Source organism: Marmota flaviventris, chromosome 5 (genome assembly GCF_047511675.1).
Source record: "Marmota flaviventris isolate mMarFla1 chromosome 5, mMarFla1.hap1, whole genome shotgun sequence".
Lineage (NCBI taxonomy): Eukaryota > Metazoa > Chordata > Mammalia > Rodentia > Sciuridae > Marmota > Marmota flaviventris.
The window spans coordinates 65,415,329-65,431,399 of record NC_092502.1 but is presented as its reverse complement, the minus strand read 5'-3'; the positions used below and the strand labels follow the sequence as shown (position 1 = coordinate 65,431,399).

Below are 16,071 nucleotides of genomic sequence, written 5' to 3'. Positions count from 1 at the left end.
TGAAGTGTACATTTATTTGTTCACTGGTGCAAGGTGAAAACTGAGCTAAATCAAGTGAGATACGTGCACACATTCCTGAAAGGATAATTTTAGAACAGGTTTCAAAGCTGACTCTGATTCAAAAATGCCCCTGCTACTTAGACCCACATGGAGATGCTCCCAGCCTCACAAAATGTCACTGAATAATTGAGTTTTGCTAACGGTGGAAGTGATTACAGCTGCAGTGGCTTCCTTGCTGGGAGAGGCAGGAGGAGGAGGAGGGGACAGTTTATTAGAAATAACTTTAGGGAGAGTACAATAAAAGCTGACATGCAAAAGCCACAGCTATTGATTGCAAATCTGGCAAGGCTGCAGGCCATTCTCATTGCAGGCAGGGCACCTCAGGGCCCGGTAGGACTCCTTAAATCTGTTGGCCAGCATCGAGAACTTGCTGCCGTGGCACAGAGAGCAGGTGGCACTGCCAGAACCTCGGCAGTGAAAACAGTTGTCCTCGGGAAGTTCCCCTTCCTGCAAGAGACAGGCCAGGGTTTAGTTATAGCAGCAAGTTCAAGTTTATTATTCACATGCAGGTCTTGGCAAAGGCTGGGACAAAATTAGAGAAAAATACTTCCCACGAATGCTAGTGATGGCCGGAACACAGGATAACAGCAGTTTTATCAGAGAGGATTTATCTGGTGAACATGGGTTAAGACAGCATCCTCTACCACCACAACTGGCATTTGGAGACTTCACGTTCTTCATCATGCCTGTGAGCATCTGACGTGTTATTTCTGTAAGCTCCATAAGGGCAAAGACTTTATTTTTCTCACTGCCAAATACTAACAGTGAACTCCTGTGGCATGCCTGGTTGGTGCCAGGTACAGTTCTAAGAGCTTTCTATGTATCAGTCCATGTAACTCTTATGACATCCCAGTGAGATAATATGAGTGTTTCAGATAGAAACATGAGATACTGAGAAGTTAATTGGCAATGGTCACACACACAATTGGGAAGAAGAGGAGGCAGGTTTTGATCCCAGGGGACTGATCACCAAAGTTCCAGCTGCTAGTGACTATGTATATAGACTTCACTGTAGTCTAATAGTAGATGACCCAAGAAAGATCATTTTGTGTGACGGAGAGACTGAGTGGACAAATGAATAAATGAATCAGTGTTACCAGCCTTCAAAGCTTAGCTATCATTTCTTGGCATATTTTATTCCTCTTTGAGAACTGTGTAAGGCCTGGTGACTAAGAGCTCTGTGCTCAGGAGTCAATAGACTGAGGCTATTGCGTGATAGCAGCTGTACAACTTGGACAGTTCCCTTCATTTTTCTAATCTGTTTCTCTATCTGTGAAATGGGAATGGGAATGTCTGAGTAGCTGGGATACCAAATTAGAGAATATGTATAAATGCAATATTCTCTGGCATTCCGTAGATTCCCCATAAAAGTCCATTTCCTCCTAAGTCCTGCCAATAAATCTCCAGTCCTTGACTTTGACTCTAAAGAAAATATACCGGGGTGATTATCTTGCTCTTCCCCTAAGACATCTCAAGGAAACCTGCAATTTCACACTCCTTATAAACTGTGAATCTCCCAAGAAATAAGGGGTGATACCAGACTGATACCAAGTGAATCCAATAATATGTCCTGCCCATTTCACCTTCAAACATTTTCTCAAATCCATCCCTTTTTCATCATCCCAGAACTACAGCACCTAGCCCAGATGCCCACCCACTCTGGTCTGAATTCATATGGACCTGCCTCTGCTCCCTCTGGTAAGGACATTCTCCCCAGCAAAGCCCATCTCATTAAGTTTGCTATAGTCATGATCCTCACCCACCCACACCTCCAGAGGAGGAGCCCTGCCCACTGTCGTCTGCACTGCCCCTGGCTGCAGGTCTCCTGCTCTGCTGAGTACACCTGCTAGCCAGTCAACAAGCACCCTGGGACAGCACCTTCTTACCACCACTTCAAGGGCAGTGTCCATCCCACTGTTGTTCACATATTGGTGCCAAATAAACAAACACATCAACAATCTAAAGAACACTTCCTATTCTTAAACTCTAGGATCAAGACAGCTCCACCCACCCAACACAGCTTCCTTTATAACCTGAAAATAAAAATCATTTCTGAAAAGAGAGACAGAAGTTTTGAAAGTACTTTCATCATGTTGCAATGTGCCTAGGAAGATGTTAAATTTTATTTACTCCAGATTTAGGGAAGGAAGAGGTTACCCAACCCATTATGTTTGTGTACTCTTGTTAATATTTGATTGACATGCTAAGCGAAATAAGCCAATCCCAAAAAACTAAAGGCCAAATATTCTTTTGGATATGCAGATGCTACCTCACAATAGGCAGCAGAGGGGATAGGGGGATGTGGGGGGAAGAGTGGGGAGATGGGGATGAGAAATTCCTCAGAATGAATCGGACATAACTTTCCTATGGTCATATATGAAATCACGACCAGTGTAACTCCACATTATGAACAACCTTGAGAATGGGAAGTCATACTCCATTGTATGTATGATATGTCAAAATACATTCTACTGTCATGTTTAACTAACAAGAACAAACAAAAAATTTAAAAAACAAAAAACTTGTTGCCATATTTTAATATATGAACAATGAAGAAGTTCCTTTTCTTCCTTTAAAGTATTCAAAATAAATATATTTGCATATATATCTATAGAAAGAGAGAGAGAGATTTGGTACTGGAAATTGAGCACAGGTCTTCATGCATGCTAGGCAAATGTTCTATCACTGATCTACAAACCCAGCCCTGTTTGTTTGTTTGTTTGTTTGTTTGTTTTTGAGGCTGGCCTTGAACTTGCAATCCTCCTGCCTCAGCATCCTGAGTCTCTGGGATTATAGGCTTGTACCACAGGAACCTGCTCTGTTTAGTCACTCAACTAATTCAACAAGTATTTAATGAGCCTATATGTCATATGATACATATGAAATACATGCCTCTTTCTTCTTTTCTTAATATTTTTAAAAATTCTTCTCAGGAAATATTTAGCAGCAAGATATAGAGCATGGCTGCACAGCATGGTTTAGGTTCTAGACTCTAGCAGAACCACTCAGCCTACCTTCACTCAAAAGCTAGGTAGCCTTGATGGTGGCATCCAGCACCAGCCAGAGCCTGCACGGCAAGGCGGATGTGATCGTAACATTGGCAGAGAGATGTGCCTAGCCTAGACTTGACTATTGGCTTTAATTATCTCTGGCAAGTTACTTAACCTCTCTGAGCCTCAGTTTCCCCAGCTGCAGACAGACTATTGCCACTCAGGCTCCTGTAAGAATGAAAGGGACTGATGCATGAGGAGCACTGGGCATGATACCTGGCAACTGTGAGCCCTGAATAAATAGCAGCTGGTATTATTATTGTTACAATTATCATCATCATCAACATCACTATTATTATCTCAAAGGTGAGATCACATAAAGCATAACGAAACTCAGACGATGTATATTCTAAAATCCACTGAGCACAAAGCCAGATTTTTCCCTTGTACATTTAACTGTGTCTCGATTCAATTATTCTTCTCCTTTTCTTTGATAGTTGATGTAGAGGTTCAAGCGAGGCCTGGCTTTCAGCCTTGCCCTGCTCTTTCATCAGGCTCTCACTGCGTCCTGGTTCCATATAACAGAACAAAGAGTCTCTTGGTCAGAAGGGGTTTCTTGATGTTCTTTGACCCTCTCTTTTAGAAGAAAACTTGTCTGGGCATTTATTGCATGAGGGATTGGGCAAACAAATAGCAATTTAAAGCAGAGTTTAAAGGATAGACAAGTGAAGTATAACCTTTCAAGGCAACCGTCTGCCTGCACAGCTCTGCCCTAGTTTACAGCACTACAGCTAAGAAACACGCATCCCTCCAAATTGAATTTAAAGGTAATTGTCATATCAGGCCTACTGTTGCTTTCCCATTTAGGCCTGCAATGTGACCTGCATTTTACCATTTCTAGCCCTCTTCCCCACCACCCCCCAAAAAAAGAAAGTGCTCCTAAAGGAGGCAATGTGGTAGGAGAAATAGTAAAATTAAAAATTTTTTTTTAATTCAGAAAGTAGAGTTTCAGATTACAACTTTCAGTAGTCTGCCTGCTACAGTTCTTAGTAGTTCTGCGCAGAAGACAAGAAAAGGCAATGACAGAGTATTCCTCACCAGCTTGTACATTGGTTTTAAATCTCAATATTCTTTCAACAAACATTTAATTAATATTTACTGAGCACGTACTATATGTCAGTCATTACTTTTTTGACACTCAAACCTCTATGTTGCACCCAACATAAACATGCCTCTACCATCATGGAAGCCAAATCAAAAGCCAAGAACAAAAGTTAACCAGATTAGCACTCACAAAAAAATTGCACTATGAAGAGGAGTGAAGAGTCCCCCGACAGATCCATGTTGGAGGGATTTATCTTCATGAAAGCCTGAGAATATCCCTCTCAGGGGATGATGTTTCCTCCCTGATCTCAGGGGCTGCAGGCAAGGTGGCAGAGAACCTGAGGAACATTCTAGGCAGAGGGGGTTTGCCTCTGGTAGGAAAGAACCAAGAACATATGAGGGATGGTTCCATGAGCAGTGTGTCAGGGTGGAGAGCATGAGAAGAGAGGTGTGAGAAACAGGGCTGGAGAGGTCAGCAGGCCATTCAGAGCTTTCTAGAATGAGAAAGGTGTCTTGGTTTTATACCAAGCAATGAGAGGATACCAAAAGCTTAGACAGGTAGTTAGTTTATGAAGTTGGTGACAGAATCAGATTTTCATTTCAAAAATCCATTATTAAAGGTGAGATCAGGTTGGAAAGAGACCTGAGTAGATGCCAACAGAACCTTGGGAGTCTTTCTCTGGAGACTGGGTAGCTGGGGCTCTGGGGAAGGGGAGGGAGATGAGAAAGCAGGAGAGAAGAAAGTGGACGCTGGAGGAGTCGTGGAAAGGTGGGTGGACTCGCAAGGTGAGAGAACTGAAGGGACAGGGGGTCTTTGGCACCTTGGCTGTCACTTTGAGGCCAGTTCCCACTTTCTTACTCTTATCACCTAAACCCTCCCAGAGTGGGATATTCATCACTCAGCTTCCCTCACCAACTCATGGGAGGTGACAGGGAGTTCCACAGAATGCTTTAAATGGAATCTAAGAACAAATTTTCATTTTCCTGCTACCCAAGATTTTACTCTCTTAGCGTAGATCCATCAAAGTTGACTCCCCACCCCAAACCTCACACTGTGGATTAAAGGACACTTTCCTCCTCCCCTCATCTGAGCTTGTCTGATCAGTGGTGGCCCACGCACAGGGCTGTGGAGGGAAAACATTGCAACTGCTTTTTATATTATATCTGCTTTTTATCTAAAAATAGGCCAAGAAATTAAGCTTTAATAATGTTCTTAAAGACATTTTTATACTAATATTTTTGTTCGTTTGAGACAGGGTCTGGCTAAGTTGCTGAGGGTGGCCTTGAATTTGTGATCCTCCTGCTTTAGCCTCCTGATTAGCTGGGATTACAGACGTGCATCACACCCAGCTTCTAATTTTTAATAAACCGGTTAGCACTGGTGCTCTCACTAGGTCAGGCCATCCCTGGACAAGTGTGGTACCCAAGAGACCCTGGAGTAGGTGTGACTTTCAGTGTTGTTGACAGTAGTGTCTCAGCTGTCAATTGTATTCATTTTCAACATAATGCTTTTTATTGCAGTTTAGTTGGGCCTGGGATCATGGATTTACAAATATTATTGCTTAGCATTAACTAAACTAGTCTGCAAAATAGACTCCTGGCTTTATGCAATGTCTTCAAGGAGACTGAATCGAGGATAATAGTGGTATGAGAAGCACAAATGAACCCAGGAAAAGAGGAAAGAGCTGACTTTTCCTGAGCTTTTAAAACTAGCTGTTCATAAGCCACATTGCACAGTGAAACCAAAAAATACATAATCATATCTCAAAAGAAGTATGCCCCCAAAATTTTAAATTATGAATATTTTAAATATGGATTTATATATGTTCTTTGTTCTATGATTATTGCTAATAACATACCATTAAAATATAACAAATACTAAAGTGTCTTCACATCTTTAATATTTAGACATTTTGGGTATTCGTATTCAAAAGTTTTGACTTAAACAGTGAATAATCAAAATGATTTGGACAGCTGTAGGGTCAGCCCCGAGTGGGACAATCTGGCCCTCTGACGCACCTGCATGTACTGATCATGGGGAAATGTGCTCTCCGTCTCTGACAAAGGCCCATCATTCTGGTCTCTATCTCCATAGGTTTCTTCTTTGCTCATCAGAGACTCTTCCTCAGCCACTTCTTCTTTCTGGAGAATTTTCCTCATGAAATCCCTCTTGTCCATTGGGGTTCGGATGATTTTCAGGTTATTTGTGTAGATGATTATCTTTCCAAAATCTATAATAGGTGGAGGCTAGAGAAATGGAGAAGAAACATGAAACTTTCACCACCAATCACCAAATACAGGTTTGCAGAAGCTGTCCAACACCCCAGGAAGTAGGAGAGAAGGAATTTCCAACATTCAAAGATTGTGAACACATCAGACCAGAGTTATAGTTCATTCCATGGCTTGTTTACCTTCTCTGAAAGCTATGAAAACCAACCTCTTCCTTCTTGTTGATGGTAACTCTCGAAGCTAAACTACTCAGAGTGTCAGACTCTGGAGAGCAAGGTCTAGAGCTTCAGAACACCACAACAATCAATGCAGAGCTGGGCACAGTGGGTGCTTAATAAACACAACTTAACACTTTTTTTTATTCATGTAAATATAGCTCTACTTTTTTCAATGCATAGGCAATATCAGCAGATACCATTTATTGAGCACTATTGTGTGCCAGATGTCATGCTAGGCAATTTACCAATTACCTTACCCCTCTGCAAACATCCCTATGAGGAAGTTTCCACATTTTACAGATGAGGAGACTGTGTCTCAGTGGGGTTAAGTATCTTTCCAAGGTGGCAGTTACTCAGGTTCTCTGCCTGGGATTCAAACCCAAGTCTGTCCTCCTACAGCCCACATTCTTAACACCTGCCCTGCACTATTGACAAGAATTCCCCTTTCCCAATTGAGGATTGATGTAGCTACTCAGTTGTAACCTGTTTTTTGATAATCCATATAACATGAAAATATTTTACATCAATAAATATGCTTCTAGAGCATCATTATCAATAGCTCATGTTCACTTGCATGGGTTTAGCTTATGTTAGTTAATAGTTTGCTCAGGAACTCATTTGGGCAATACCATAATGCAGTAAAGAAGCCTGGAGGATAAGGGTGTTGCTTAGGAGTAGAGCACTTTCCTAGCACACGTAAGACTCTGGGTTCAATCTCCAGCATAGGAGGAGGAGGAGGAAGAAGAGGAAGAGGAGAAGAGCAGTAAGTTGTCCGGGGAATAACTGTCAAGGAATTCCTTGATCTATCCAAAGTTAGGACAGCTTGAAGGCAGACAGCATGGAATCCCAATTCTCTGGTCCACCTATTGTGAGGTACAGGGGAGTTGAGTATGTCTCAGAACTCCGATTTACTCATTTGCAAGTGGGCTGACATGCAGCTGGGAGGCACCACCACAGACAAGTTAGTTACTAAAATACAGAAATCCCTTCACACTGGATGGTAAACAGGTATTTTCCTGAGACTCCTGAATGCCCTCCTATTATCCAGCTTCCCTTCAGGAGCCTTGAACATCCCAAAACCCAGTGGGTAAAGAGTTCATTCTTAGAACCTCAAATCCTGGGACCCTGCCCAATTCTGCTGCCTTCCATGCTGGTTGGGTATGTCCCTGTTGTTAAATATTTTTATTCTGATCCCTGAAACTAATGATATTAACTTCTGCAGATGGGAGGTGGTATAGAAAATACAAAATAGGTTTTTCAAAAGCTGGAGGAACTATGCTAATGGTGGGCTTTGTTGTTTTTGCTGTTATTGGGAACTGTTCTTCAGTAGTGCATGCACACTCATGCTACATACCTAAATGCCTTCATGAAATATTTCCCCTGCTTACAAAACTACATAAATCAAATCTACTTAGATGCTACAGTCGAGCAGTCCCCTAATTAAAACCTTCATGTATTCAGCCAAAACCCTACTTCAGCCAGACTTCAGTGTTCAAGTTCCCTTTTTTGAAGCAGTGTGGAGTTTTGTGAAGCTCCCTACCTGGCCCTTTTTCTCTCCCTCTGGTCGAGGGATCATGTAGCAGCTTCCTTTTCCTGTCGTCTTATGCACAATGGACTCCTATTTCACACTCCGGACTATCAGTTTCCGACCATCAGAAGATAAGGATGGAGGAGCTTTGGAAGGTTCCATTTCTACTCCCAGTGATAGCCAAAGAGGCTCAGTTACGAGGAGCCTTTTCACATCTCGAGTTGTCTTCTTTTCATTTCCTTTTTGGAAGGCAAAACTCTGAATATGTGAAGAGCATCAGGGATCATCTGCTCCAACCCCAGCCTCTAAGCTGCATAGTCAGTATTTTTTAATATACTCCAAAGATGGAAGATCCCAAATCACCTTGAAGGTGTGGTTAAGTTTCTGTCATGCTGATAGCCACATTCTTCCCTGTGTCTAAGGAAACTCCCCGGTGAAACCGAAATTCTCATTATCTGGTTACACCCAGTTGCCCCTGAGGAGCAGCCACTTTTGTATGAGAGGGTCAGGATGGGGTCAGAAATTTATCGCTTCCTTCCATAGCCCAGGATGGCCACCTGGTGGGTAAACATTTTTAAAATACTCCAGTGTCTGTGACAACATGCCTAGAGATTGATATTCAGGTATTATTAAATCTTTCCATTGCTGTTTTTAAATGCAGAAATGCCTTATTGGGTAGTAATAATGTGATGGGCTTTGTAGACAAATCTGATTCAAATTTTATCCAAATATTGTTTGACAACCGTGTGAGACATGCAAGCTTTTAATCCTTCTGAACTTCTGTTTTCTCAATTTGTAAAACTCTCCTAGAAATATCACGAAGATGAAATTATATAGTACGTGTGAAATGAGTTTCAGTAACTGTTACTTCCCTTCTTTTCTGCTTCCACATTTTTGTGAACCTCAGTTTTAATTCCTTAAAATATTTAGATTAGTTTACAGCCGCTTTCTCCACCCATCACATAAAATAAAAAAGAATCAACATTTCTTTGATAAGAACCTGCTTTTTATTGCAATGGTGAGTAATATTTTCTAAAGAGATACAAGGTGCAGGCATAATGCTAAGTGCTTCCTGTGTGTTCTCTTCATTAATCACAATAACTGCTCTGTAAGCAGGTACTCACTTCTACTGCCCTCGTGTCATGGATGACATTGAAGATCAGCAAAGTTAAGTAGAGTGACAAGCTCACACTCCAAATGGGTAGAAATGGACATCAAGTCCAGGTTTGAATGACATCAAAAGTCCTTGCTTTCAGCAGGGTGCAGTGCCACATACCTGTAATCCCAGCAGCTAGAGAGGCTGAGGCAGGAGGATTTTAAGTTCAAAGCCGGCCTCAGCAACTCAGTGAGACCTTGTCTCAAAATAAGAAATAAAAAAAGGGCTGGGGATGCAGCTCAGTGGCTAAATTCCCTGGGTTTAACCCCTGGTATTAAAAAAAAAAAAAAAAACTTGCTTTATTTGCATTATTAGTATTATTGTTATTGTGATATAATATATATAACATAATATTTTCCATTTTAACCATTTCTAAGTGTCTCAGAGTTCAGTGGCATTAGCACATTCACATTATTATACAGCTATCACCACCATCTATCTGTCTGTCTGCAGAACTTTTTCTTCTTTCCAAACTGAAACTCTGAATTCATTAAACACTAACTCTTTCTCTTCTACCTCCAGCACCTGGCAACCACTATTCTTCTTTATATCTCTATGAATTTGACAATTCCCGGTTTCTCTCGTAAGTGGAACCATACAGTATTTGTCTCTCTGTGACTGACTCCCTTCACTTAGCTTAATGTCTTTAAGACTCATCCATGTTGTGGTGTGTCAAATTTTCCTATGTTTTAAAGGTGGAATAGTATGGCCTTGTTGTGTATGTACTATTCATCAGTTTATTCATTCATCAGCCAATAGACATTTAGGTTGTTTCCACCTTTAGCAGCTGTGAACTGCTATGAACTTTGGGGTACAAATGTCTGTTCAAACTCAGAAAACTTTTCTTTGAATCATTGCTCTTAACGACTACCCAATGTGGTCTCCTAGCCAGTAGTTACTAGAGGTTATTTTACAATTGATTTGCCATTGAAAAATCATGACATTCCAGTTCTTGTCTCCTTCTTTTGCATGAATACCACATGGACAAACTTTCTCAGTGGGAGATGCTACACAAACCCATCATGGCCCCTCCAACCCAGAACCTGGCTAAGATTGGGATGTGGCATTTGATCAGGAAACAAAGAATAGAAAGATAATGAACCCAAACAGGAATCCTCTAGAGTACTGTTTTAACCAGCTGAGCTGTGTGGCCATGAAGACTCACTTACCAGGTATTGTAAATCCACATCAAATCACAGATTTACAGAAATGCCGAATTTGGCATATGACTTATAAAGCAGCCCAAAATTGTCTACCATGGCCTTGTATGAGGTTTGTATAAAGTATGGCTTTTTTAAATTCTAAACCTGCAAATATAGCTTAAGATAAATACTAAGTCCTTAGTAATAAGTACACAATAAATGGTAGCTGTCATTATTGTTGGTGTTGATGTTGGTATTGTCATTGTTGTTATGTAATCATCTTGTTCTTAAAAAGGAAGATGCCATAAGGCAAAAAGCATGAGAAATTAGAAGATCTGGATTCTTATTCTGACTCTGTGTCAAGGGACCCTGTAATACCTAGCGGATCCCTCATCAACTTGGCACTTAGCTTTTCTCACCTGCACAGTGGGAATGACCTTAACATTCTCTCCAAGATTATGGCAAAGATCCAATGTGACAGAGACAGAGATAATATGTGATAGCACTTAACAATGTATATGTTACTCTACTAACATAAATATTGAAAAGAAGCCTGGTAATCTTTGGTAATTGTGGACATTCCTATAATTATACTGTATCAATTACAGCAAGTTCAATACATTTGTCTACAGTAGATGTAGTGTCTATTCCCTTAGGAAATGAACAATAAAAAATGATTAGGAAGTAATTATCTGAATTTCACACTTTAGAGATGATAACATACCCTGGTGTGTCATTTATTAATAACCTAGACACATTGTATAATTATTTTTAATGATGAAAAGAAAAAAAAGGCATCCATGGTCCCACTGGCACAAGCATGTACACATCTTCTACAAACTTTGGCATCTGCAAGTATTTTCCAGATTCTTCTAGCTTAAAAGAAAATCACGTATGGGCTCTTGATTATACATGGTACTAGAGAAGATAATTGAAATTCACAGATAAAATGCATGCTTCAGTTGAACTATTAGCTCAAACGTCTCCCCAGGTCACATCTCTGGTTGATTTGCTTTTCACCATCTCTTCCCAGGATTCCAGCTAACCAGAGTCCATGCTAATGAGCAATGGAAAGGCAAAAATAATAAACGACAAACACTTACAAAGCAGGCAGTAGGAAGGTGACAGCAGGAAAACAAGACTTGGATAAACCGCAGCTGAGAAATCGGCTGTAGTAAAATGGGCACCTTCAAACACTCAGCTCTTTCGGGAAACAAAACGACCCACTGCTGCATAATTTTCTAAAATGGCAGTCTGGCAACCTGAAAACCACTGCACCTCTATTTAATTTACACACCGAGAAAACTCAGCCAAAGACCCAATTACAAGGTATTACCCTGGATGGAATTTGAATGCTATTTATGCTCATTGCACTTTCCAATGAGTAGTCAACAAGCATGTTATTTTTGTCCCGGAAATATTATTCTAATAACAGCTTGGTGCATCTATGGCTCTGGATGGTAGCTGGTGAGAGCAAGAAACAAATCTGAAGCATTTAGGTGTTTCTCTAGACACGCTGCAGGAAGCCCTACCCTTAAAGCTTATAACCACGCACAATACCAACCTTATGGTCATTCGCCTTGTAATCATTGAACAGAGGCTGGCTGCCTGCCAAAGTGTAGGCATCGCCCTCTCTGAATACACTGATCCTCTGAGCAGTCAGCTTAGGGAAGTACAGCGAAGGTTTGGGGGCTTCCCCAGACCCATAAACACCATCCATTGGCTCAAGGGACTCCTGGAGAAAACTGTGAGGGTATTCTTCCTTTGGCGACTCTAATTCCTGCCCATCCTCAAAGACCTGCTTCAACACTCGACCACTGTAAGAGGAGGAGATTTTAAATCGTACTTTCCGGGGTTTGCCATCACTCTTCTGATTCAGCTTCTTCTCGGGGTCCTCCATTAGCAGAAAGTTCACCCTGTGGTTTTCAGGCTTCCGGGCAGCCAGTGAAACTTGGGCTCTAAGGAAAAGGCATTTTATTTTCTCTCCTCCTGCATATGATTAATTCAGGTTGGTGCTAGTGTATACTCAGTTTACAGCAACTGACACCCACACATAAAATATTGATGGACCCTCATGAAAAGACAGGGGACCGTGGGCTTATAGAATGGATGGAATATAAGACAAGACTGGCTCCCCTCCTAATTCAAAGCTCATCCATAACTTCACTCAACCCTGGCTTGTCTTAACCTGAGGATGAATACGTTTATTAGACTAAACAAGCACCAATTCAATAAGGATCAGACATTTAATCAATTAGCGATTGTCTTGTTGTTGTTACCAACAACTACAATCCAGTGAACACTTAATAAGTGTGTGTGTGTGGGGGGGGGAGGTTGTCACATGCATTATCTTGCTTCATGCTCACAATAACCCTACAAAGAATTGTCTCTTTTCCACAGGGAAAAGGGAAGCTTTGAGCTATTTCCTCATTTTCTACTTCTACTACAGCTAAATACGTGACAGACTAGGCAATCAAACTCAGACCCGACTCCAAAACCGTGAGCGGTACACCAGGCCAAAAGTTTTCAAACTGTGTCTTGTGGGGACCTGGATACAATGGAGTGTCTTGTTGGCTGTTGCTTAGAATAGGAGGAGGTCAAGGGTCCTATAATCAGGGTCTTCCACTCCATGTTAACCAAAGAAGCTCCACTTTCTAGGTATTTTATACATTAAGTCTCATTTGCAAGCACAGAACTAGTCTCCTCTGACTGTTGGACCCAGTAAATGCCCAACACTGTGAGGGGGGTCCATGGGATGAATGTCAGAGAAACACGAGCTGTGGGTCCTGAGACCCACAATCCAGTTTAGGAAACAGACCTAACACATGTGAAATAACAACCTCAAGCTTAAGGGTGCAAACTGTCCTGTGCTGAACCCCACAACAGCTGTTCTGGGAAGGAAGTGGTCTCTCAGGAGACAAGGATGGAAGAAGGCTTGTAAAGGAAAGTAGGCTCAGGTTGGATCTAAAAGGACGGGTTGGCTCTGAAGAGCTGAATGGTGGAGTAAAATCGTTCTCCCTATGTTTGCTGACAGCCTCAATTAGTTGCCCAAAATGACTTCTCTCCAACTTCCTGGAAATTCCGTCCCCACTGCCTTCGTCCATCTACCCCAATACCCTGGCCCTAAATGAAAGCTTCATGTCCCCAGTTTTCAAAATTGTGGTTGCTTCTAAAGACATCCTGTATCCATGTCCAATTCCATTCCCCACATTGTTGTGAAAGTTGTTTCCCAAAAATCTAGTCTGCATGTATCAGTTCCCCCTTAAAATTCTTACCAAGTGATCACAGCGTAACAAGTTCTAGTTCTTTCATGTGACAAAGTTCCTCAGAATGCAGCCTCATCTTCCTTCCTCTCCAGCCTCATCCTCAGCATTTTTCCAAGTGCTTCCTGGAATTGGATTCCAGGCCCACCAACAAACTCACCCATTTCATAGACCCTTCAGGTTTCCGCCTCTCACCCAGTACCTTGTTTACTGATTCGTGGATAAAATTTCTGCTCCTCTTTCAAGTCACACCCTGAATGTCTTTGTTTCTGGGAAGCCTTTCCACTGCCCCAGGGAGTGCCACAGAATTGTGGGCCTACCACATTAAGGCACTTCTACCTTTCCCTTGTCAATCTTGTGTTTCCTCCCATAAGACCATGAACATCTTAGAGTGAGAACATCTATATCATCTCTCTATTCCCAGTGTTCAGCAAAGTGCCCAGTACATACCAGAACTCACTTAACAATTGTAGAATGAATCAATTCAGGTGAGAGAAGTCAAATAAATAATACTTTTGGAACAAGAATTGGGCATGTTGGTTGAGAATAATGAAAATGTATAATCAGAAGGTTGTTAAGAAAAACATCTACCTTTCTGCTAAGGACAGGTAGTATCACAGTTATAAAGTGCCTGCATGATCAAGGAATAGGTCAGGTAGAAAAAAAAAAAACTAGAGAAACAACATTTTTTAAAAAAGAAGAAAGCAAGCAAGCTATGTTCTTCCTGACACAGAAGACACGCTCCTCTAGGTCCCCACTGATGTGGAGCTGGCCCAGATATGCCATGAATGGATTACATTAGGCCCAGATTTTGATCGCTCAGCCTTGAGGGCAGCCAGGTGGGGCCCAGGACTACATTGACCCAATACATTTGTCCAGTGTATATCACAACATCATTATTGTCTGTGTGTGCCTTGCCATGAAAAAGAGTAGGCATTCCCCCATGAGAAAAATATTTTTTCCTTCTGCCTCAGGGAACAGTTATTAAAAAATGAGCAATAATCTGTCTTTATCTAGAGGAGCTAGGGAACTGACTTCTATAACTAACTGTCAAATAAACATGTCCAATTGTTCCCAAAATGAACACCCTTGGCAAAGGTAGCCTTCCAGAAGAGTGGACTCAAACAGAACAAAACATGCAGATGAGTTTTCCTAGTAACATTTGTTCAGCACTTTCTTCACGCCCCTTCCCATATTCACAGATTTTCAGTGAGCCGAACCAGTCATGGGAAGTTTGGAAATAACCATGCTTGCTTGATAATTTTTAGATGGTAGTGTTTTCAGAATAGTCACAGTTCATACACTTCCAGAAGGAGGCTAAATTGATAAATTGAAAGCAATTTTGGCAGTATTATCGAAAGCCTTAGAAATGTTCATATCCTTGAGTCTTTCAAAGAAAGAAAATAACTGCCTGTATCAGAAGAAATCATGTCAAGATGCTAATATCAGTTGCCTCTGGGCGGAGGATGCTGGATGCTTTTTTTTTCATTCCCAGTTTTATTATATTTTACTCATCATGATAAGCTCATCTTACTTTGATAATCAGGAGGAAAATACATTTTAAAAATCCATTAGTTTTAACCCAATAATTTCTCCTAAGGAAATAGTTTTAAAAGGATAAAAATATTTATCTAAAAAAAAGATAGTCTCCATAATATTATTTATACTGGGAAAAAAACTTGAAAACAACTTAAAGGTCCAACAGTAAGAATTCCATAACATAAAAGACTATGTAGCCCTTTTAAAATGATTTACAAAAAGTTTAAAATAATATGTTTATGGTACAAATGAAGTAGCAAAATTATAACAGAATTTTATATTCTATAATATAGAATTCACTATATAAAGCTGTATAGGAAGGAACTAAATGCATTAGAACACAGTAAAATTTTTAATGGTTTTTCTCTGAAAAGGAAAATGGGGTGATCTTTATTTTCTTCTTTTCATACATATTTGTATTTTTTAAAAATTTTCCATAATAAGCAAGTACTATTTTATATTAGAAATGCTTATCATTATATCCCATTGGCTAGAGAAAATTAAATCCACAACATTCTGCCATTTCTCTCTGGCTGAATTCGAATTAGTGTCTGACCAGGACAATCTTCATAGTGAAAGGGGACTCCAGTTGCAGTCACATGGGAACAAAATACAAATCAGAATAAACCCACCTGTGAGGTATTCTGGACAAAGGTCTTCAACATTTTTCTAATCAAGTCTTATTTTCAGTTTATAGGAATGATAAGGAATAAAGGAATGAGTTAAATGACCCAAGAGGAAAAACTCAGACAAAGTCATTCTGAGGGACATCTACAAGACACTGGTCTCACCAAAAAGTCAATATATTAGGAAAAACAGAAGTAAGAGAAACACACTAGATT

At 40.7% G+C, this 16,071-nt stretch overlaps 1 protein-coding gene across 1 annotated transcript; it reads right to left on the bottom strand.

Moving 5' to 3' along the window:
• Positions 1-324: 324 nt before the first annotated feature.
• Grxcr2 (glutaredoxin and cysteine rich domain containing 2) lies at positions 325-12,327 on the bottom strand. Its single transcript, XM_027927517.1, has 3 exons — positions 11,992-12,327; positions 6,174-6,401; positions 325-507 (listed from the first exon to the last, which is right to left on the bottom strand). Exons 1-3 carry the CDS (start codon positions 12,325-12,327, stop codon positions 325-327), a joined length of 747 nt encoding a protein of 248 aa, XP_027783318.1.
• Between the last annotated feature and the right edge of the window lie 3,744 nt (positions 12,328-16,071).

Excerpts from the sequence above, each read along its gene's own strand:
- Grxcr2 (XM_027927517.1), bottom strand. The coding sequence starts at position 12,327 with ATGGAGGACCCCGAGAAGAAGCTGAATCAGAAGAGTGATGGCAAACCC. Across the intron at positions 6,402-11,991 it reads ACAAGGCGAATGACCATAAG|CCTCCACCTATTATAGATTT; the intron begins GTTGGTATTGTG and ends CCATTTCTCTAG. Across the intron at positions 508-6,173 it reads CCCATGATCAGTACATGCAG|GAAGGGGAACTTCCCGAGGA; the intron begins GTGCGTCAGAGG and ends TGTCTCTTGCAG.